Source organism: Aphis gossypii, chromosome 1 (genome assembly GCF_020184175.1).
Source record: "Aphis gossypii isolate Hap1 chromosome 1, ASM2018417v2, whole genome shotgun sequence".
Taxonomy (NCBI): domain Eukaryota; kingdom Metazoa; phylum Arthropoda; class Insecta; order Hemiptera; family Aphididae; genus Aphis; species Aphis gossypii.
This window is the reverse complement of record NC_065530.1, coordinates 20,467,290-20,492,368: the sequence shown is the minus strand read 5'-3', so window position 1 is coordinate 20,492,368 and position 25,079 is coordinate 20,467,290. Positions and strand designations below refer to the sequence as shown.

General features: G+C 27.7%; 4 protein-coding genes across 5 annotated transcripts in view; 3 read left to right on the top strand and 1 right to left on the bottom strand.

Annotated features, from left to right (window-relative positions):
* Positions 1-25,079, bottom strand: part of LOC114125321 (transcription factor 21) — a 124,698-nt gene that overhangs the window by 46,538 nt on the left and 53,081 nt on the right. The gene's annotated exons all lie outside the window — the stretch shown is intronic.
* Positions 8,556-13,427, top strand: LOC114125319 (UBA-like domain-containing protein 2-B). The gene is made up of 4 exons (XM_027988919.2): positions 8,556-9,183; positions 11,585-11,662; positions 11,722-11,830; positions 12,677-13,427. Exons 1-4 carry the CDS (start codon positions 9,076-9,078, stop codon positions 12,778-12,780), a joined length of 399 nt encoding a protein of 132 aa, XP_027844720.2. The 5' UTR covers positions 8,556-9,075; the 3' UTR covers positions 12,781-13,427.
* On the top strand, positions 16,769-18,367 carry LOC126552757 (uncharacterized). The gene is made up of 2 exons (XM_050207667.1): positions 16,769-18,010; positions 18,139-18,367. Exon 1 carries the CDS (start codon positions 16,856-16,858, stop codon positions 18,002-18,004), a length of 1,149 nt encoding a protein of 382 aa, XP_050063624.1. The 5' UTR covers positions 16,769-16,855; the 3' UTR covers positions 18,005-18,010; positions 18,139-18,367.
* Positions 21,141-23,857, top strand: LOC126552783 (uncharacterized). 2 transcript variants are annotated; one of them, XM_050207724.1, is made up of 4 exons: positions 21,141-22,336; positions 22,414-22,508; positions 22,590-22,805; positions 23,093-23,857. In XM_050207724.1, the coding sequence occupies exons 1-4, from the start codon at positions 22,272-22,274 to the stop codon at positions 23,095-23,097; spliced, it is 381 nt and encodes a 126-aa protein (XP_050063681.1). In that variant the 5' UTR covers positions 21,141-22,271; the 3' UTR covers positions 23,098-23,857. The 2 variants fall into 2 exon arrangements, with proteins under 2 accessions (XP_050063681.1, XP_050063675.1); XM_050207718.1 differs by having other exon boundaries at positions 22,414-22,805.

The window sequence follows — 25,079 nt, the reverse complement described above, 5'->3', positions numbered from 1 at the left end:
CATTCTATTTTTAAAAAAAAATAGTAGTCCATTTATCCAAATTAAATCTTTTGTTGGAAATAATTAACGAACAATAAATTCTAATACACAAGATGTATTATTATTATTCAATTCGGTTAAAATATATTCGCGCAAAGGAAAACCATCTTAAATCAGAAATATTTTTAATAAGTTGTTATTAATCACATTAATATTTAAAACATATTTCATTTTATAATTTGATATCATGATTGACACTATCAACATGAACTACGTACATAGTATATTATAAACCTTTTCTATAAACTGTATTATATTTAATATGTCGTAGGTATATTCACGTATGTATAATAATTATAATTCCACTCTTTGAATTGTTAGTATAAACCTATTTAATATTCAAACATAATATTACAAGATTATAATTTATAATCATAATTTATGCTTAGGTATAAGATAACTTATAAGTCCATAGTCGCACAGTTAATTACTATTTACATATAAACTACCTATGTCCTATACTAATGATGTGTATTATAAGACATACCTATAAGTCCAAGTTCAAATAACCCTATGATATTGGCCATTGAAGTAAAATGAGATGTTTAAATTAGTGTGCTATAACCAATCACTAATAAGTAATCAATATTTTCACAAATAATAAATTGTGTGAATTTTGACACTATACAAGTTATACTAACCGCAATGTTACATAAAATATATTATTTTTCCTTACATTGTTAGGATAAATAAAGTTTGTTGCGTATAATTTGTATGCCTGTGTGTATATAACAGGTAATTCTATAAATGTTATTGAAAAACCACTTTGAAAATATCTTTGCATATCATTTATATACATTTTAACTGTAAACATTTCGTACATTAACCGACTATAGATAGGTGTTCTGTTATCGAATATATTTTTTATAAATTCAGTTACACGGGTAATAATAATAATAATAATCCACTTCAAAGTTATACGATATATGTGTAGGTGATAACTAATCAAAGATGTGTTGGCGCCCGGTGCCAATGCGATTTTATACACAAAAATACGCTCTACGGGAATAGGGATCTTGTTCTGTAGAATCAACCAAATTTGATTATTTTTTTTTAACTAATAGAGGATAATATTCTACAGGCCGCATCGATCTGCGTTTTTCAATATTTTAATCTCAAACTTAATAATCTATCTTCAAAAATAATACAATTTAAAGCAATTTTGTGTAAACTATATTTTACTATTATTTTGAATAAAATAAAAATCGGAGTTCGATGCGGCCCGTATGAAGTGTTCTTCTTTCAAATAAAAATATAGTTACCAAAATCTGACAATTCTACAAAGCCAGAGAATTATTCCCGTGAAGTCATTTTTTTAGATATAATAATTTCTATTAACCCCTCTTAAATAGGTATCGGGTTTTAAATTAGTGGAAAAGTATTATAATTAAAGTTGTAACTAAAATACAAAATTTTATAGAATTGCGGAAGCCGGAATTGCGGGACACCGGGCCCCTTAACACTAAATGCACTAGCGAACAAAGAACCGAAAATTATTTTATTAAATTTAGGAAAATCGCTTAACATGTTGGCAATGGAAAATATGGTGGTTAACTGATTGCGACTTTCGAGTAGGAAGTTCCGTATATCTAATGTACATAATATATTATGAACCGAGTCACCGAGGTCACCAAATTTAAACCATCAATATTTGGACTTTAAAATCACATACAACCTCTCAGTCCTACTTAAAAAGCATATTGAGGTATTATGTTGTAAAACATTCAAATGTTTAGGATTCAAAACTCCAAACCTCATAGTTACTACCATATGGTATTACATCTCAATAGATATTATTATATTGCACACTTCTATACGTCATGTCCTCTATTATGATAATAGGTAGTGCCCTCTAAGATCCATATATACTATTTATGCAAATCTAAGGTTGAAATAGTCCAATCAAGCGTACATTGGCCTCAAGATTCAACATCCCTTGTTATACACACCACAATTACACCCCTATCCAATGTCTCCTGAATCTCTCAAATCTTGCTAACCACAAGCTTGTAGTAACTAATATTACATTTATCATTTGTATACTATTAATTTGTTTGCGAATATCCTTAGTACTAACATAAATACAAAATATTTAATTTAATTATTTTGGCTATAAGTACTATGGATACAAATGTTATATCTTCTTAAAAATATATGTTTAAACTTTTGGCCCGCTAAGAGTATTTGATATTTTTTGTAGGCCTTGAATAAAAAAGTTTGGAGACCCCTGCTCTTTACTATTAAGATATTGATAGTAATTGTCTTAATAGTCTTGTATATTGTTTCTTTCATTTTTATGAACGATCAAGAGCTTAATATATTTAATATTATATTATTATATAAAAAAAAAATAATTATTTCGTGAAATATATCATTTAATTATAAAAGGTTTAACTATGAATATAATATTAGACAATAATGGTTAACTATAATAATATTATCTAAAATTTAGATACACTAGTTTATTTTTACCAAAATTATTAGTAATCATGATGTTTTTTTTTTCGTAAAGGTTAAACTAAAATACTTATTGTTAAATATTTGTTAGTAATAAATAAATTCAAATCACTTGTTAAACTAAATAGAACATTCATTAATCAACTAACAAAAAACTTTTTAATATTAAAAACGTAGATTTATCATGTTAGCGAATATAATCAATAATTCATTTTCATAGAAACTATCAAAGATCAATTTTAAAATAAACGATACAAAAACCTAAAACTATAATAACTAATTTCGTTGCAATGACTTTTATACGGTAAAAATAAATTATGAACAAATTAAATTTTCTTATACAAAATTATATAACAATAAAATTTCCATAAAATTATAAATATGAAAAATTGTATAATTATTTGCAATTGTTAATACTTATCGGTATTATTAAATATTAATAACTTATTTTTTTTTTTTAAATAAAATTGAAAATGTCATAGCTATAAATAATTAAATATTTTGTAGTTAATATTGAAATATTGTATACACAATATTTACATGTAGAATGTAGACTATGTCATTATAGTGTTTACAAACTTGGGTATAAGGTCCGTTCCACAAGATTTCTTCTAAATCACGGACGAAAAATAGTTATTGAATAATGTTAAGATAAAATTCTGTGTAACTATCAAATAGTGTTAAAGCATAACTGTATGTATATTGTATATATTATATTAGAATTATATTAGTAACTTTATACAAAGATTTTGGTGAACCTTTAAACTGAGTCAACCATACATTATTAGAAAATGTCTTCGAATATTCTGATTTTGATGAACTATTGTTATCTTGATTTATTAGATACTTTAACAGTCATAAACAGCTTGCAAATGTCTATAAAATTTATGTATGCTCCTCAAAAGGCCATCTGTTACAGATTCTTCTTACTTTATTCATTAATAGACAATAGAATTAACAGTGTTATATTATCTACTATTGCCATTGTTATTTTCAAATGACTTTAAAATGTCCAGAGAGTTAAAACAAAACATGGATTGTTAATTTCACAATATAATCTAAACGCTCAAAACGCTGTGTAATTATTTAAGCTGCAAGCTTATGCAGTGTCAGTATTAATCATCTCTTAGTGTATAATATAATACTATTAACTATAGTATTTCAGTATAACATATTATTTACTTATGATTACTTACAAACGATTTTTCAGTTGTATAGATTATATTATTAATGATTATTTATCTAGAATATATTAGGTTCGTACTTTGTAGTGCTTAATTTTATCAAATTGATAGGTTCCGAATTGAGTATTCTTGTTTTCACTTCACCAAAACCATTTTGAATTCATCAATGAGGATCCATTATTGTGGTATTAATTAAGACTTTAGTAATTTTAATCCTATCTACATTTTGTAAAAGTATAATAAAATATAAGATTCTTACAAAATAATTCACTTATAGCTTATACGTTTTTAAGAAAAGTTATATTGGTTTTTATAACGGTATGTAATAGGCATGAATTTGCAATCAGGGTTATATTGGCAATTGATCTTTATTTTTTTTTAAATATTAGGCAAATTTTAAAAATAATTCAAATAACTAAACTAATAATTACCTATAATGAACAAGTATGTAATACACTCTTACTTCCTTCATGCTCTTAATAATTTTGGTGCCTAAAACCTATTATTTATTATTTTTGTAAAATCGTTTTTCTATTTTTAATTTAGTTATTATTATATTTTTCACTATTATATTTTATACTTTTATTGTCTGCACACTCACTGCATTTCCCTTCTCTATTCGAGAAATTGAACAATACCAATAGAATATTTTTAATAGCATTTGATATTGATAAAAAAATATATTTTTATATTGCACTATCAATTCATATATAATATTTTACTTTATTTTATTAACCTTTCGGCTATCGTCCTTTTCTTATGAGATTTATTTTCAATATTTTCTTATTCGTCATTGAATAGCTATATAAACTTACATTTTATTGAAATTACTTTTAGTTTTTTCACATATGTTTTTGAAGTACGTATACATTATATATTAATATACTTCTAGTGAATAAATTATTATTTCTTTTATCTTTAAGTTAGGTATAATAATTCCAATAAAAGTTATGTATATAATATAAGTTTGTAGATATATATACTACAAAGGAACTTGAAATAATGCAATTAGGTATTATCATAAATAATAATTGTCATTAATATGCATAAAAGTACTATTTTTAAGAAAATGTAACTAAAATATTTTCCATAAAAATATTGATGAAAGTAACATCCAACAATTTATTCATTCATTCATTTTTCCAGCATTTACCTATTTTGTTTAAAATTTTTATTTATAGAATTGTCCATTTAACGAAAAATACCCATTATATGCACTCATTATAAGTCATATAAGTGCTTAATGTTAATGCTGTATACTATGAAGTTGAAACTCAATACATTTCTTCCAATAATTTATTAAAAATGTGGGTAAGTGGATACCACTCTGCTGTACAGTATGTGTGGAGTGGGTCACTAGAATGGATATATTGAATTTAAATTTAACGATATCATTTTACCTATACGAGAAACGATTGTGAGAGGAAACAGTCAGTCAATATCACAAAATATATTTTATAATATTATATTTATTGATATTGTTAATTTCAATTAATGTAATTTATTTTACTACCTATATTATAATTATTATGGTAGCCGGTTTGTTGATTTAATTTTTTCCAAAAACATTGAATTACTCATTTTATGTTATTGATATTCAATTATCTATTTAAATCATATTAAATTATTTCAGTGGCGTAGTAACCTAAGGGGGGAAGTTTTAAGGGTTTACCCCCTCCCCATTAGAAAAACCTGTATAATGATTTCTTTAAAGAAATATTATATCAATAAAAATGTGTATATAGGTAATAGGTATACATAAATAGTACACCCCCTTCCCAATAACGAATTCTGCATACCTACGCTATACTGAATTATAAACAACTTTAGCATCCATTAAACACTTCTAAAACGATATATGTCTTAGATATTTTTTTGATGGGCATATAAGCAGCTCATGAAAAACATTGATTTTTCAATGTGTTTGACCTAGTAAAAGTGTTTTGATCTATAATAATTTCAGAAATATGAAAATTGCAATTCCGATAAAACATTTGGTGCAAATTTCAAGTATTTACTATTATTTTAACAATATTTTGATTTTGTTGAACATTTGTTTTACGTAAAACTTCACGTTTATCCTCAATATTTTATTTTTATTTTTTGAACAATACTACCCGATCATTATTTTTTCAAATCTCATAGTTTTGAAATATCTACGTTTTAGTAAATAATAATAATAATAATATGGACAAATGATAAAATATATTATAATATTATACCTATCGGTAAATGATGATGATCTTGAAATAAAATAGTTGAGTTGTTATGGTAGTATTAACTATTCCTAGAAGAGTGCAGTTAAATAAAAAAAAAAACGAATACCTGTTAGATATGGCCAGTGACAATATACGTGCGACGGTAGTTATAAGTTATACTTTAAGTTTCAAAACATTTTAACTCGAAATAAAAAATACCATATAATATTATATATTAGTTCTGACTTGCTTCGCTCATATCGGTCACGAATAAAATTTTAATTAATTTTTGATAAATATTGTATCCAAACAATACTAATTATAGCAATTAAAATATATGAAACGACAGGAATAATTATAATTATATTATAATTTATGTTATGGATTTATATTGTATTATTGTTGTACATATTATAGAACAGTACCTACAGTTCAATTTTTGCCGATTATTTTAATCAATGATTTCTATAAAAATTAAAAACTGATTAGAATGTAGGTATACTTTAATGAGCTGCGATGATAAAAATATAATATGTATGAGTGAGAATTTTAATTATTTTTCTTTGTATAATAGAGATATGATCTTTTACGAAAAAGAAATATTTTAAGAGGTTGTCAGCACAATATTTGTTTTCTTACTTCACACACAACACATTGAAAGACCGCGTGTATGTAAAAAAATGTTATGATTTTTGAATAATCTTAGAATAAAATCATCTATTACAACAATTATAGAACGTAATTTTTTTGAATATTTATTTTATCGGCTGGGCCGGCTCAAGTGTTTCAACACACCTAGACAAACTTAAGTTTTGCCGCCCTTTACATACTAGATAATAGGTAGGTATATCTATTTTTTTTTATCTATACAAAAATGTTAAATGCCGCCCTACCCCCTGAGCCGGGCCTGTTTATCGGCATAACATTTTATAATTATTTGACTTCATATTAAAACTTTAAACACAAAAAAATATTTTTTGTAAATTTAAATGTAAGTACATTAAATTGTTTTGAAACAATACTTTGACAAATTTATTTGTAAAACACCCTTAAAAATATTATGATTTTTTTGTATCACAAACAGAAATTCAATATATTATTTTATATATATTATATATATATATATAGTTGGCATTAGTTGTAGGAAATAAAATTATTATTATGATTGAACATTATGTTATCGAAATCACTGGGTAAATCCACTGACATTATTAAATTTGTCACAGGCAATAATTTACAATACAAAATCAAAAGCTTTATACGGATGACCCTCCTGTAAATCCAGTGGCGGCGGAATATAGGACAATTTGAAGCAATTGCTTCATGTTTAATATAGGTGGGTGGTATAATTGTAACACATCGACACTATAACTGTCATGACAAATATTTTATTATCAATCTAATCTAATATATTACTATACTATCATTTTTGTTTAATAAAGGAAATGGTTGATGGTAAAAATATTAAAAATATACAATTTACTCGGACAGTTCGCCGTTCGCTCTGATGATCCTAAACAGCTAGACATACATGACTTCTTAAATTCATTTTATCATCGGTAAAATAAAATACATTACATGTATATACCTATTGTGCCTATTAACATTTTATTTGAATATACGTTAAACTGTACTCGGTTAGTTTAACTTTGCAGTATTTATATTTTATCCTAATATCCTATTATCCTAGTAAATCTATATTATTTTCAACCGATTTTCATAGAAGTAAGTAATTACTAATTTAGCATACTTACGAAAAATTATAATTTTTTTTTTTTTTATTAGTTACAGAAAATAAATAAATTATAATTTATTACGATTGGATTGTATGCTTGGTAAAAAAAAAAACAAACAAAATAACTGTGCGTTTGTGCAGCTTACATTCAACTACAAAGTTTAAGGGGGGATTTATCCACGCTGTGCAGGATCAGCTGTAGTACAACAATATAAAACGGTGTATTGTTAATTGTACATTTCAAAGGAATCGCGTAACGTTTGAAAAACGACCCCATTGTGCCAGACGTCGCAGCAACTTTATTATTATATAATATAACATTTGTATAAAGTTTTTAAATATTCGGAAGTGGAAAAAAAAAAGAATAACACACAATCGTCATATTTTAATACCTACGACGTAGGTACACCGCGTGGGTCCGATATCACAATAATAATAATAATATTATATTAATAATATATATTATTATAAATATATCGTGTTATAGACTTATAGTGATGTCGAAATTTTTTTCTTAACGACATTGCGCGCGGTCGTCATCACGCCAGTGCGTAATACTGTCATACACACACACTGTCGCGGGGCGGCGTTCGATGTGACCGATCAGCTGCTGCTGCTGTGATCGGACCGACACGAACCGCGGTCGTGCGACACGACACGACACGACACGATCGCACGGTCGTGTACCCGGCCGTAACGTTTTTACGATAGGTCGCGAACGGTGGTGGCGGGCGGCGCGCAGTGTGCGCGTGTGCAACGGTTCCGTGGACGAGGAGGACGGGGAGGGGGTGGGGCGACGGTCGATGACGGTGCGGGGTACGGGAATATCGGGCGGCGCGCGCGCGTGTGTGTGTGTGTGGACGAGTGTACGCAGCGCCACTGTTGACTGTTTTTATTATTGTTGTTATTATTATTTTTTTTTTCCTCCTCCTCTCACACCGTCACCATCGTCGTGCGTGCGTGCGTGTGCGTGTCCGAGAGTCTTCTGCGCGTCACCGTCCGTCCATATGCGTTAACCCGTCGTCGCGCACATAATATTGTTATTATTATTATTATTATTATCATTATTATTATTACTGCTGCTGCTGCTGCTGTTGTTGTTGTTGTTGTTATTTGTTGCGGTGCGACTGATAATAATAAACAGAAAAAAAAAACCGAAAGGGAGACGACGTCGTCGGGCACCGAAGAAATCCCTCGCGTTTTGTGCGTTACCGTGCGGCGGACTACCGGACGAACGAACGACAATGTTAACGGGCTGAGCCGATCTGTGCGTGTCGCGGCGTCCGTTCCCGAGACGTTTTTCACATTCATTTCCCGGACGTGAGACGGTGCGCGCGCGCGCGGGCCAGTCGAAAAATCCGCGCAAAGACCGTGCGCCGAACGCGCGATCACGCACCGCATCCGTCTTTGGCGGGCGCGCGCCCACAGGTTTTCCGGGGACGCTCTTGCCGTGTCCGCCGCCATGGACTCGTTGCGCGAACAGGTGATGATCAACCAATTCGTGTTGGCCGCCGGATGCGCGAGGGACCAGGCCAAGCAGTTGCTGCAGGCCGCCCACTGGCAGTTCGAGGTAAGCGCACGGCGCACGTTAATATTGATATCGTCGGCGGCGGCCTTTATTTTCCACCGGACACAACGCCTTTGTTGTCCGTCCGTCCCGACGACGTTTGTTCGCCCAACCCGCCTCTGTCGTTGCTGCGAAATCGGGCGTAGGAGTTCCGAGCGTAGTTCGACCCGCCGGAGCGTTTTTTCGTCCGTCCCACGGTTGTGCTTATACTCCGTGACCTTGAACTTCAAATCAGCTTATCGATCGTATCCGCTATTCTTTTTTCTCTCCGCCACTCGGGGATGCGTTCGAAAACTCAACTATGGTTAACTCGAGCAACCCAACGTCGTTCGGCGTAATAAGAGTCACTCCACACTACCGTCCGGTAACTCGGTTGTTGGCTCCGGATTATCCCGCTACCACCTTAAATGAATAGGTAGGTTATCTTAACTCCACTGATAACAATAGAGTTTACTCTACTCTAGTCCGACTAATCGTTTTCGAACGCACCCCCTGCTACTACGTTATTCATTCTTTTCAGTTCCAACGGTCGTTCGGCTGTCACGCCAGTTCGATACGATGGCCATGAATTTGCCGCAAAGTACTAGCCGATATCGTTATCTCTCCTCCGTGACTTTGTGTTCTAATGTTGTCAAACCGTTCCATTTGTATTATTATTCGTAACGATCAAAACACTTGCATAGGTAACATTCTATGTCAAAACCGTTTGTCATTTGCTGACTTTGCTAAATAAGAAAAATACATCACTTTCATTTTGTGTACATTTCTCTAATGTTTTTATGAAATGTGATGTGTCAAATTATTTTTTTGACATACCTACCTGCCTAGCGGTTTAATAATTCTTTTATGCTATCAAATTTATTCTTATATCCTTTCATTTTCATTCGTTACTACCATCTATTTATTAGATGTATCTATTATGATATTACTGGTTAGTGAATTTAACTAATTTGATCTGACATTCAAAAATATGCTGTTATGGTTAAACAAATACTCATCATTCTTATATCTTTAATTTGTAACCTTGCCCTCTAAAGTTGTTGAATCATTCAATTTTATAGTAATTCTTGTAGATACCTGTGTCAGACTGTTTTGAATTTGCTTATTTGCTTAATTAGACAAAACAAATTGTACATACCAAGATAATATTCATTGTTTGGGTTTTTACTAAATTTGATGATAACGTTAAAATACCTACTAAACCTGATTTTAAATTTAATAATAATCCTCATAAAAATAGAGTTTTAAAAAATCTTATAAATATTTTGGTTAGGTATTAATTTGTACCTATAATTTTTAAGAATACAAACTAAATAAACCAAACTTGATCTACCAAATATTTGCCTACTCTAGAGTTATGTTAGGTACAGGCACGGCGCCAAGGGGGAGCAAGGTGGGGCTCTAGCCCCCCCAGAAAACAGATCAGCCCCTTCGCCAGCCCCCCCACTAAAAAATATGTACGATAGATATTGTGTAAAATATCAATATTTAGCTTATATAATATATTTGTCACAACTAAAAAAATTGAGGAATAAATTAAATTTATTATTTGTCTAATAAGGAAAAAATTTACTAAAATTTCAATAAAATGTGTTTTGAAATTTGTAAAATAAGAAAAAATCTTTTAATTATTTTTTATTACCTTTATTGAGTACTAATTACTAGATGAAAATGAACAAATAAACGTATCCCAAATCATTGCATTAAAGATGATCGAAACAAATTGTTCATTACTAAACACAATTACTTTAATTTATATTTATGAAATGTAGGTAAGTAAAAGAAACATAATTATCCATTCACAAAGGTATGTAATATTAAAGTCATAAAGAACTTATCATTTTTGTGTATCATGTCATAATTATGAATATAGTTGTTGAAGGTCTGTGATTAGACATTTTATTACATAAGGTACAAAAAAAAATATTTGACATTATTCTTAAAACATTTTTAACTATTCAAAAGTTTGTATAGGTATATTATCTGTTTAGACTCTTAGAGCATACAATATAAAACGTATGTACTATATAGATAATAGCTATATTATATTATATGATACGAAAATATTTATATTTCATTAAAATAACCTCAGTATTTGTTGAAAAATTTTAGCCCACGTAAAAAAAATATTTGCCCCACTCTGCCTCCCCTGGAAAAAAATTCTAGTGCCGTGCCTGGTTAGGTATATACTGTATAGGATTTAAATTTAAATATAAATTACTTGAATCGTTTAATGTTGATTAGTTTATGTTTACATGTTAACCATAAAACGGTTTAAACATCATACATTCTTGCGGGTCTAAATCATATTGGATATTGATTTGATGAATTAATTTAAAAAAGCGTAGTAAATGTCTTGTTTCTTATAAAACAATAGAATATATTGAATGCCTTATTGTTTCAGACTGCATTGAGTATATTTTTTCAAGAATCTTCTGTATCAAGTTGCAGTCAAAATTCAGCACAGTTTGGATTTGGACAAGTGAGTTATTTCTATTGAAAATTAATAGTAGTATTTTAATATTTATATTATTTTTTCAGATGACCCCGTGTAATACTCCAGCTACACCACCTAATTTTCCTGACACTCTGATTGCCTTTTCACGTATGACAACTTCATCTGAAAATTCAAAACTGGGATCATCACCGAGTGAGTATACAAATGTCTTAAAGCACCTTACATTATATTTAAAGTGTATTTATGCTTTTATTTGATTACATAATGTTTTTGATATCCCATTTCTGACTTGATGTTGTGATAGTGCAAACCTCACATCATTATCAAACTTCTTGACAGTTTTTCATTTGTTTTTCTCTATGTTTCTTCCCTACCTCTGAGAAACAAATCCCTTTATTTTTTTCTGACTCGTTTCACCTCTTATAGAAAATATAACTGACAACTCCATAGAATGTTACTCTGGCTTAGCCAAACTAAGTTTCATAACACTTAACTTTTCTTTTTTATTTATGTATATATTTTCCTCGATATTTTCATTGTTAACTTTTATGTAACCAATACCCTTGAGGTATCTAATTATCAAATAAGTAAATATTATTGAAATAGATAGAAATAGATACTAAATGCCGTATAGTATATTATATAATATTTACTAGAGCCCAAATTTTAGATACTTACATTTTAAATTATTCTTTTGAGCATCTTAAACAATGTTTTTATTTAACTAAAAATATATTTTTATAAAGTATGAATCTAAATAACATATTTTGGTAACATTTTAAGGTCGTTTTGAATTACTTTTTTTTTTTTAATTTAAAGACCAATTGAATTTATATTTAAATTCTAAAACCACAATTATTGTCAAATTAGATTATTCATCATTATTAATCCAATATATCAAAAATAAAATTCATAGTATGTTTTACATATTATTTATGAGAATAAAAATAATAAATTAGCATCTATTTTTTCCTCTAATTACACTTGTGTTAAATTATTAAAATGTTTTATAAAAATTATTTTTATTGTATGTTCTAGGTATGTCAGTTTCTCCTCAAAATAGAACCTCATTAGAAAACAGTCAATCAAAGAGGCACCCATATGCACATTTAGCGCCAAACACTGTTTCAAATAACACATAGGGAACAATCATGTAAATTTGTTATTTTTAATATAAACTTAGCCATATTATTGTTTTAGTGTCCAAAAATGACACATGCTTTTTGTAACTTTTTACTCTAGAATAATATTGTTTAGAGATATTTTATGAATTGATTGTTATTATATATATTATCATTTTTTTTTTTTATTATTATTATTATTTATTATTTTATTTCTGTTGGAAGATATTTTCATTAGAATAAGTTATTTATGAAACATAATAAATACTCAATTTAAAATTAAGTTAAAATATTGTAATCATAATTCAATTTCTGTCAAAAACCACTCTGTTATTGCAAGATGCTTAAGATAATAATTATATTAGTTTTTGATTAAAGAGAAAGATCAAACTTGACATTATTTTTTTTATTATTATATATATTTTTTTTATATACATAAATAATTTATATTATAATAGGTAATATCTTATTTTTGTTTATATAACTCAAAATTTCATTATAACTGTGTATCAAGTTTAACAAATACGTTATACGACAACAATAATAATATTATTATGTTACAACAGTGCATGTGATACATAACTGTTGTAATGTAATTACTAAACTTACTATAATTAAAAATAAAATACAAAATTGTAATAAAGTATATACATTATTTTGTTTGAAAATTTTGTTTATTTTGTTCTATCATTGTTCCATTCCCCCACACATGTTTCAGTTAAGAGGTTTTCGCACCCGAATGTGTTGTCTTCGTCTTACACACTTATGACATAGAAAAATTTCGTTTACCAGTTAACCAATTATCAAAATTTTAGGCAAGAACATAATCTCTGTTCACTTGTTGGTTTTATTTTAATTTTTAAGTGAGCTATAAATATGAAAAATACTTAAAATGCTCATAATGCACTTAAAAATTAAAATTTTATAGGCATAGTCATCATGCCCGTATTGTGTTTTATCACAAGTCAAAATTACATTCGAATATATTTAGTGTGTGTGATGATTACAAAATGTTAAACGGCTTGAAAAAAAGTTGTGTAATAATGTTGCACGTTTTAAATGTATATATATTTTTTTTTATGTATCATGTTGTAGGTTGATACATTTGGGTTTTATCATTGCCTCGTTTCACGGCTGTGTAATCATAATAATATTTATATAATATGCACATAGGTACCATGATGTATCTTGAACACAATAAATACCTACATAATTTGCTAATAGCTAATAAATGAATAGGTAATTATTTTGTTGTCTCTCTCTAACCGTGTGCGGTAAAAACAAAAACTGCGCAACATGTAATTGGAAAATTAAAAACTGTTGGCGTGCGCAATTTTTATTAGTATGCAAATATCGTGCGAAGCCGCGAAGGTCATCTAGTAAGCCGTTAAGACTTTAAGACTCGAGTTTGTGTAATAACAATGGGTTAATATAACTACGTACCTATTGCTAACGCCGATGCAGCAAAGCAAATTGTACGTTACAATTTTAAGAAAATAAGAATAATTCATTTTATTTTACAATTTTTTAACAGTTAACTAACTTACTATCAAATTTTAAGTTAAGAATAGTATTTATGGCACCTCGTAGTTTTTTGAAAATGATATTATATTAATATTTTAATGTTTATGCAAGTTATGAAAATTATTCAAAACTAAAGTAGATAGGTACAGAAAAGTGTGGTCAAGGGGGTATTGCTCTGCTCTACAGTTGTAGGTATCGAGTGGACCTCGGACATAGAGAGTACAAAAACAAATTACAGAAAAAAAAACATTTAAAATAAGAATCCTTTAAAAAAATCAAACTGAAAGTTTATAACAAAAACAAAATTTCCCCATTAAATGTTATAATAAATGTTTCATTTAAATTTATACTAATATACCATATTTGAATTGAAGTATTGAACTATTAACTGTATTGTCTATATTAATAATAGACAATATATTATAGTTAATAATAATAGACTATTAATAGGTATTTACCATATTATGACAACCTATACCATGAATTGTGTAGGTAGGTAATAGGTATATAAATTGATATGAATGATATAGGTAGTCCAGACATTGAACGGTTGTTTCCGGAATTAAATCGGAAAATTTTGAAACTTTGCAGAAAGTTTGGCTGTGGGTTTCTTACACGAATTAACATAGGTATACCTTAAAGTATATCTTAATCCGTGGTCCCTTACTTACCAAAAAATGTCTCCATCGCTCCGAGGTCCGGAAGTGTGGTGTCCGCCATCTTGGATTTTATGTGAATTATTTCAGTTTCTCTAAATTATCTTTAAAAACATTAATTTTATCACAAAAATACCTCTACATAAAAATATTTCTGACAAAATGTACAGCAAATATGTGTATTTATAAATTGTTGTAGCTTAAACAAGTAAAAGGTGAAATCCACCCCCGTATTATATAATATTTGATGTGGCGCGCTTTAATAGTCTGTGACATAGATTCTATGTATAGCTGCTATTTTTATGGTCTCACAGTCTCACTCGACGTATAAGCTAGAAAACGAAATATTTACGCTTCTTTGCATGTTCTAAAATAGGTAGGTAATAACATTTCTTAATATTATATTGTATATTATTGATAAATATTACGCATTATGTTTGATGACAATTGACAAAGGTATCTATAGGTACTACATTCTATATATTTTGTTTTAAGTTAATTTAATAATGTGTGGCTAACTTTTCAAAATGTGTAGTTTGTACAGCGTATTATGAATCTTAAATAATGATTAAAATGTTTATTTAGTACACTAATTAACAAATATTTTTTAACATACATTATTTTCATTTTTTTCAAGTAGGTACTAAAATAATAAATAATAATAATGCTTATAATTCATTTACAAATATTAGATACAATAAATTCTACATGTACGGTAGGTTATAAAATTAATTTTAAGTCTGACAATATACAATTTCATCTTCAATCTGAGTAACCTTTCACCGCTTTGGAGTATGTAGGTAGGTATGTATGCATGACCAGTGAGCATTTTATCTGCAGTTATCGGTACGTATTATATTGTACTTAACTTTTGCTTTAAACCATTTCCTTTCATTATATATCTAACGCAACCCGTGTATGACATAAGTAAATGAACTAGTTAAGTCCCAACCATAATTTTTAATAAATTTTGACTTTTCGTCACAATTAATATCACAAGCTTTAATAGACAGAGGATGATCAAAAGTTACGAGTTTACGACACGGGTATTTTGATTCAATATTGAGTTGAGCATTTTTTTGCAAAAATGCAATACAGTATTATTAGGTACCTAAATATAGTATCATAATTACTAATATGTAAATTAACAAACGGAAGCGTAATTTATTATTCTTGATTGTGAAAATAGTTTATTTTTAGTTATGTTCAACAAAACTGCAGTCCACCCTGAAATAATAGGATTTTTGATACATTTTCCTAATATCCATAGCAAATGAGGTAAAGGTAACATAATTTGACCCTCTTCTACATCAATATTATTTAGATTGCTGTCAATAATTATTATAATATTTTTAAGACCATCTTCGTTAGCTGGTTTAAATATTTCGACATTTATTTTTCCTTCATTTTCTAAATCTTGTGACGATGGCATTCAATGAGTATAAGAATAGGTCATAAAGTATTTTTTAAATTCCTAGGTGTTAAAGGTGACCCACCCCAAACAGGGATTTTGATTTTTACGATGAACATTTTTGTTTACAAAATGTTGTTACCTTTAATATAACTTTGAAACTTTAGAGTTAGAAATTATAAACTCATGCTGTACACACCACGCGGGGTCTGCAATCCACCACAGGTCGATTGCCTACTTAATTATATACTGCTCATAAAAAAGTCACAAGAGCAACGCCAAGCGGAATGGCTATGAATATTTAGCAAATTAAACAAAAAAAAAAAAATTATAAATTTTTTTTAGATAGGTACTGGCTGAAAATAAATGATTTGATTATGTTAAATCAAAACCACCACAGAGAATTTAGTTTGTTTATTTTGTTTATTGACAGAGTATTATTTATTCGTATTTTGTATTTATAATTATCTAGTTTATAAAGACTTGTTTAATCTTGAGTTTCATAATGTTTAAGTATACAAAGACATTAAGTTCCGATGGTGAATGGTCAATTTTTGATGACTACAACGATATGTCAAAGCCGTTGAACAAATCGTTCGATAGATTGTCAGTATATTCAGAACGAAGTGATGTGAGCGATAAATTAAATGTTTCATCAAATATCTCATTGCATGAAATGTGCAAAAAACCAATCAAGTACACCGAAAATATATTGTGCCGTCCATTAAAACCGGTGATCAAAGAGCCTTGCGATATCATACCGATACACCGAAGATTTGAGAGCAATAGCTTCGAGTCCAAAGTTCAAAAAGGCGAAAAATATAAGAAAACAGCGATTATAAAGGACTGTCAAAATATATCAAATCGTTTGGTGGCCGGGTCTAATGCACCCCAAGAAAAAAGCCATGTACGACCATGTATTTTACCGAAGGTTATACCTGCCAAATTGAACAAAGACTCTATCTCAACACCAGTAGTCAAAAAGACAAAAGTCAGAATTGTCGAGCCTAAACTTCAAAAAGGCGTGAATGACAAGATAATAGAAAATATAAAAAATTGTCAAAAGATACCAAATCGTTTGGTGGCCGGGTCTAATGCACCCTGTGAAAAAAGCCATGTACGGCCATGTATTTTACCGAAGGTTATACCTGCCAAATTGAACAAAGACTCTATCTCAACACCACTAGTCAAAAAAACTACAATCAGAATTGTCGAGCCTAAACTTCAAAAAGGCGTGAATGACAAAATTATAGAAAATATAAAAAATTGTTCATTAAAAGCTCATAATGGTAACGTAAATAAATTCCACCCATGCCATTATGCATATGGTGATACAAATCACGTGAGTTTATCAGACGGCGATGCGAAAAACCGATGTATGACTTGCATTGGTGATACCCACTACTGCAATAGTTACAAAGTTGAACGACAAAGACTGAAAAAATTGACAAGAAAATCTAGAATCTTGCAGAAGAAAGAAATCAAACATTTGTATACGGAGAGAACCTACAAAGTAAAAAAGCTAGCGCCTTTTGTAAGAAAATCGTCGTCTTTTATAAACCGTCAAGTGAAAGAAAGGGAAACGGACCGAATCAACTTTATCTTATGTCAAAAATTGTTACGCGTGAAAGCATGCGTTTCAACCTATCACTAATTAAAAGTAAGGAATATTACTATAAATAAAGCAAATGGATTTCAAATGTATAGAAAACCAAAAAAAAAAATAATAATAAATATAAATTAATTTAAATAAAAGTGTATGGTATAATAAGTTGTTTTGTGTTGTAGATATTCTTCAACTTTTCGATGTCTGGGCGTCTGGCTGATCGTTCTTGGCAAGCAGTGATGATTAGTGAGAATGGATACAGGTTTTTCAAAATTTTCAATAATTGCATCAAAATATTTATGTTTTTAAAAGTTTAACTAAAGTAATGATTAATTTTAATATTAAAATTTAATTAGATTTTAATTGAATAAAAAATGCATAGAAATTTTTCTGTTTTTAAAAATTATCAATAAATTTATCAGTTTTAATATTAAAATTTAACTAGAAATTTTACCTAAATAAAAAAACTTCAAAATTTTTCTGTTTTTAAAAGTTTAACTAAAGTAATGATTAATTTTAATATTAATATTACAAATTTTAATATTAAAATTTAATTAGATTTTAATTGAATAAAAAATGCATAGAAATTTTTCTGTTTTTAAAAATTATCAATAAATTTATCAGTTTTAATATTAAAATTTAACTAGAAATTTTACCTAAATAAAAAAACTACAAAATTTTTCTGTTTTTAAAAGTTTAACTAAAGTAATGATTAATTTTAATATTAATATTACAAATTTTAATATTAAAATTTAATTAGATTTTAATTGAATAAAAAATGCATAGAAATTTTTCTGTTTTTAAAAATTGTCAATAAATTTATCAGTTTTAATATTAAAATTTAACTAGAAATTTTACCTAAATAAAAAAACTTCAAAATTTTTCTGTTTTTAAAAATTATTGATAAATTTAACAATTTGAATATTAAAATTTAACTAGACTTTAGTTGAATAAAAAATGCATTTTAAAGGGTTGCTAAAACGGGGATTTTGTGATTTACGATGGAATTTTACGTTTATAATTTTGGTTTATAAATGGTTACTTAACAACCTGATTTATGTGTTGATACATTTACATTTAGTAATTTTTGCCACAAGTGAAAAAACAACCAATGTAGTATATAAGGAGGTGCTAATAATAATAATATTTACGGCTTATAAATGTATGTTTTCAATGAATCTTTAACACACCCACACACACAAAATTAAATTGAGAATTTGACGTGATATTGGCACTATCCATACAATTAAATTAAAAAATAATACACAACATGCGAAAATGCAAAAAAAGAAAGTAATACACGGGCAACGCCGTGTCGGGTCAGCTAGATAGATTTTAATTGAATAAAAAATGCATCGAAATTTTTCTGTTTTTAAAAATTGTCAATAAATTTATCAGTTTTAATATTATAATCTAACTAGAAATTTTACTTGAATAAAAAAGCTTCAAAATTTTATTTTTTTTTAATTTTTAAGTTAAAGTATTACGTATTTTAGTATTAAAATTTTATTGGAGTTTAGTTGAATAAAAAATGCATCGAAATTTTTCTGTTTTAAAAAATTGTCGATAAATTTAACAATTTTAACAATAAAATGTAAATAGAAGTATAATTTTTTATTTTAAACCAATAAATATTTAAAGATTAAAGATTGGAAAATTGAAAATGCTTTAAAAGGTATATTTAGCAGCTTCTTGTTTATGAATCTTTAATTGAATTTTTTTCAATATTATTATTATTCAGTAATTAACCTCTTTTTGATTTCAATTAAAAATAAGGATTAAAGAATCTATTATTATGTCAAAATTAATATATTATTTATTATTTCTTATTTAAGTTAAATTAAATTATTAATTTTAATCCAATTTAAGGGTTATAAATTATCTTATACATTTTTTAATTTAATGATACAAATGTTCATTTTTAAAAATTAGTAATAATTATAAAAATAAAAAAAAATTATGATTATTAAATTAAAAAGTAATACATTTAAAATTTTAAAATTTAAAATTAAAATTAATTTTTTTAAGAGAGGCTCAAAAGGAAATGGTGCCATGATCTTCTCAATGAGTAATTTCAGTATAGCAATAAACATTAAAAAAAAAATCTTACAAGGGCATTGTTACCACAAGGTGACTCCTCCCATCAAACTTTTATGTATTATATTTCTATTATCTCATATTCTTATTGTTTCTATCTTTTTAATTTTTATATTATTTTTTAATTTACTAATCATAACTTTTTTTTATATTTATAATTAAACTAATTTTTAAAAATGAACATTTGTATCATTAAATTAAAAAATGTATAAGATAATTTATAACCCTTAAATTGGATTAAAATTAATAATTTAATTTAACTTAAATAAGAAGTAATAAATAATATATTAATTTTGACATAATAATAGATTCTTTAATCCTTATTTTTAATTGAAATCAAAAAGAGGTTAATTACTGAATAATAATAATATTGAAAAAAATTCAATTAAAGATTCATAAACAAGCTGCTAAATATACCTTTTAAAGCATTTTCAATTTTCCAATCTTTAATCTTTAAATATTTATTGGTTTAAAATAAAAAATTATACTTCTAGTTACATTTTATTGTTAAAATTGTTAAATTTATCGACAATTTTTTAAAAACAGAAAAATTTCGATGCATTTTTTATTCAACTAAACTCCAATAAATTTTAATACTAAAATACGTAATACTTTAACTTAAAAATTAAAAAAAAATAAAATTTTGAAGCTTTTTATTCAAGTAAAATTTCTAGTTAGATTATAATATTAAAACTGATAAATTTATTGACAATTTTTAAAAACAGAAAAATTTCGATGCATTTTTTATTCAATTAAAATCTATCTAGCTGACCCGACACGGCGTTGCCCGTGTATTACTTTCTTTTTTTACATTTTCGCATGTTGTGTATTAGTTTTTAATTTAATTGTATGGATAGTGCCAATATCACGTCAAATTCTCAATTTAATTTTGTGTGTGTGGGTGTGTTAAAGATTCATTGAAAACATACATTTATAAGCCGTAAATATTATTATTATTAGCACCTCCTTATATATACTACATTGGTTGTTTTTTCACTTGTGGCAAAAATTACTAAATGTAAATGTATCAACACATAAATCAGGTTGTTAAGTAACCATTTATAAACCAAAATTATAAACGTAAATTCCATCGTAAATCACAAAATCCCCGTTTTAGCAACCCTTTAAAATGCATTTTTTATTCAACTAAAGTCTAGTTAAATTTTAATATTCAAATTGTTAAATTTATCAATAATTTTTAAAAACAGAAAAATTTTGAAGTTTTTTTATTTAGGTAAAATTTCTAGTTAAATTTTAATATTAAAACTGATAAATTTATTGACAATTTTTAAAAACAGAAAAATTTCTATGCATTTTTTATTCAATTAAAATCTAATTAAATTTTAATATTAAAATTAATCATTACTTTAGTTAAACTTTTAAAAACATAAATATTTTGATGCAATTATTGAAAATTTTGAAAAACTTGTATCCATTCTCACTAATCATCACTGCTTGCCAAGAACGATCAGCCAGACGCCCAGACATCGAAAAGTTGAAGAATATCTACAACACAAAACAACTTATTATACCATACACTTTTATTTAAATTAATTTATATTTATTATTATTTTTTTTTTTGGTTTTCTATACATTTGAAATCCATTTGCTTTATTTATAGTAATATTCCTTACTTTTAATTAGTGATAGGTTGAAACGCATGCTTTCACGCGTAACAATTTTTGACATAAGATAAAGTTGATTCGGTCCGTTTCCCTTTCTTTCACTTGACGGTTTATAAAAGACGACGATTTTCTTACAAAAGGCGCTAGCTTTTTTACTTTGTAGGTTCTCTCCGTATACAAATGTTTGATTTCTTTCTTCTGCAAGATTCTAAATTTTCTTGTCAATTTTTTCAGTCTTTGTCGTTAAACTTTGTAACTATTGCAGTACTGCAGTAGTGGGTATCACCAATGCAAGTCATACATTGGTTTTTCGCATCGCCGTCTGATAAACGCACGTGATTTGTGTCACCATATGCATATAATCAATAATGGCATGGGCGGAATTTATTTACGTTACCATTATGAACTTTTAATGAACAATTTTTTATATTTTCTATAATTTTGTCATTCACGCCTTTTTGAAGTTTAGGCTCGACAATTCTGACTGTAGTTTTTTTGACTACTGGTGTTGAGATAGAGTCTTTGTACAATTTGGCAAGAGGAAGAATCTAGAAAACGTACTAAAAAAATTTTACCTGGAGAAAAAGCTTCAGATGAAGTACAGAGCTCGGCATTCGACAAGTATCGATGTCATACATACCTTACAGTTTTGGACAAAGTAATTACTTCAGTTCAATCTCGATTCAATGACTCTAACAATATATTAAAAGATTTTACACTTTTATCTCCTGAAAGATTAAGAACGTTTAAAAACGATAATCAACATCTTCCACAAGATAGTTTTACTGACCTAGTGGCTTGGTTACCAGAAATTGATATAAATCAACTACGTAATGAGTACATTATTTTTTCTAAAAGTTTTGATGATCTTACATCAGGTATAGATTTACCTACTTTATTACATTGCCCAGAATCAATATCATCAAGTGAAAGTTGTGAAGAAGAAGAAAAAAATATAACTCAAGATGAACAAATTAATATGGCAAAAATTGGTGTTAGTACTATTCTTTATACATTGTCCAAGTATGACTTGTCAGCAGCGTTTCTCAATTTGTATATAGCATACAAAGTCTTAGGGACTATACCAGTTAGGTACATCTGCATCTGCGGAAAGATCATTTTCCAAAGTAAGTTTGATTGTTGATTCTTCTGCTTCAAAAATATAAATGTTTTCAATCTCTAAGCTTTTAATTAAAATTTATATATTTAATTGCCTATTGCTTTGTATTATAAAGGTTTGGATTTTAAATCTTATTTTTTACTTCTATGGGGCGAAAGTTTAAAATTGAATATAGAGTTTAAGATTTTTGTGAAGGTCTCATAGTATTTATAATAACTTATCTTATCAGAAATATACAATTACATTATTTTAAAAACTAAACTTATCACCAATTACATTTATTATTATTTTCAGGTTAAACTTATTAAGACACGCTTACGTTCTACAATGGTCCAAGGACGTTTGGAAAGCTTAATGTTTTTGAGCTGTGAGAGGGACATCAAAATTGACCATGAAGAGACAATAACATTCTTGGGAAGAACATCTGATGTGTTAAAAAAAAGCATTATTATTCAAATGAAGAAACATATTTTGTATTAAACATTTTTTTTAATGTTTTTTGTGATGGGTGGGGTGGGTGGTGGGTCTGACAATATAACTTGTGCCTCATAACTTAATGTAGTTCACCACGCCACTGATGCATATATTATAATATTTAATCATATGTCCGATTCCCAATACCATTTATGCCAGAGAATATGGTAGACATCATGCTGGAATCAAAGGAGCCCTGGTCATTGATAGATGTGCAGAGAGCAAGTGGAGAGGGACGAGCAGCAAGAAGGAATTGCGTGATCAACGATTCACCAACGGCACAAAGAGAAGCAGATACGGCAGGAGTTCCGAGACCGATTGGTCCTGGAAACTGGGTTATGAAGATGGAGGCGGTTGATGTAATGTAATGAAGATCAATGTAACTAGTTAAGATTGTTTATTGTAGGCTAACCTGGCCAAATTAGAGGGATAGAGCCTTCCTTTTTGTAAAATGTTTATGTAAACTTGTTCAGTACTTATTGTATGTATGATGGTTATTTTATCAATAAACGATGGATGCCAGAAGGAAGTCTTGCTAACGCAGTTCCCTCCTGTTGTTCGGTTCATATATAAAAAAAAACTAATAATTTGCAAATATTCATGATTTTGTCGAATTTTTGTCAATATTTGAACTTTAAATTCTAATAAAAAAAAATGTACCAATGTATTCTTAAATTTGAATCACTATAAGACTAACTCATGAGGAACTTTGTATTAAATTTCCAAGTATTTTGACTTGGCCAAAAAATTTTCATCGATAAAAAAAAACTAAAAAAAAACGAATATTTCAAGGGCCTATAAATAGCATGAAAATAAGCGAAATATTTGAAAATAAAATTACTAAAGAAAATGTCAATCTTAATAACTGGTGAAATTTTCAAGTACCTATCTACGACTTATACAGTTATACTTTTTGAATTATAACAAATATTTAAAATCATTTGAGGATAAATCGTTATCGTTACACAATTTCGTAAAAATTTAAAACTCAAACGCACTTAAATTTTTTCCTATTATGATGCTTCGAGTTTTCTCTATAGCTACATGAAGGATAAAACTTAGTGTTGAATTTTATAATCTTAGATACAAATACCAAAAAATTTTATGATTTTTCAACTACAAAATTACTTTCAAATTTTCATGATTTTAACATACCTATATCGTAAAAATTTGATCTCTAGGTAAACATTTATAAAAAAAATTGTGACCAATGATTTTTTTTTTTTTTTTTTTAACTACAATAAGAATACAACTCTCAAAGGACCTTATATTAAATTTTCAAGTTTTTTTGGACCATTAGGTACCTACTCTCAAGGTAAGTTTGAGCGATTTTTTTTAAAAGTATCATCAAATTAAGCATGCAAAAATTCACATTTTGAGAAAATAATTCCAAAAAAATCGAGCTAAACTACATTTATGCCAATTATTTGTAAAACTTCATAAATTGGTCTCTAAAATCGTTATTTCATTCAAATAACTAATAAGTATCCATTTTTGTCAAAATTTGAACTACAAATGTCTAAAAAAATAACTGTGCATATTATATATTATAGGTATTATGATAGAATTTTCAATACCTATTTATTATTTGTTGTATAAACTTTTTATATGAAATTATATATAACATTTTCAAGCTTTTTGACGCAGCGTAAAAATATGTATTATCACTTATTAAAAAAAGTTGAAAACCAAAACATATTTTCTACTATTTTTAGGTCTTTGTCAAAATAACCGCATACATTTTAAACAAATGTATTTTGCGGCGGTTAGCTCAGAATTTCAAATAAGCAGACAATTTTATTTTTTA

Bases quoted from the DNA above. Each gene is read 5' to 3' on its own strand.
- LOC126552783 (XM_050207718.1), top strand. From the start codon at position 22,272: ATGAAGTACAGAGCTCGGCATTCGACAAGTATCGATGTCATACATACC. The intron at 22,337-22,413 runs GTAATTACTTCA...ATCTCCTGAAAG, and splicing joins ACCTTACAGTTTTGGACAAA to ATTAAGAACGTTTAAAAACG.
- LOC126552757 (XM_050207667.1), top strand. From the start codon at position 16,856: ATGTTTAAGTATACAAAGACATTAAGTTCCGATGGTGAATGGTCAATT.
- LOC114125319 (XM_027988919.2), top strand. From the start codon at position 9,076: ATGGACTCGTTGCGCGAACAGGTGATGATCAACCAATTCGTGTTGGCC. The intron at 9,184-11,584 runs GTAAGCGCACGG...TTATTGTTTCAG, and splicing joins CCGCCCACTGGCAGTTCGAG to ACTGCATTGAGTATATTTTT. The intron at 11,831-12,676 runs GTGAGTATACAA...TGTATGTTCTAG, and splicing joins AAAACTGGGATCATCACCGA to GTATGTCAGTTTCTCCTCAA.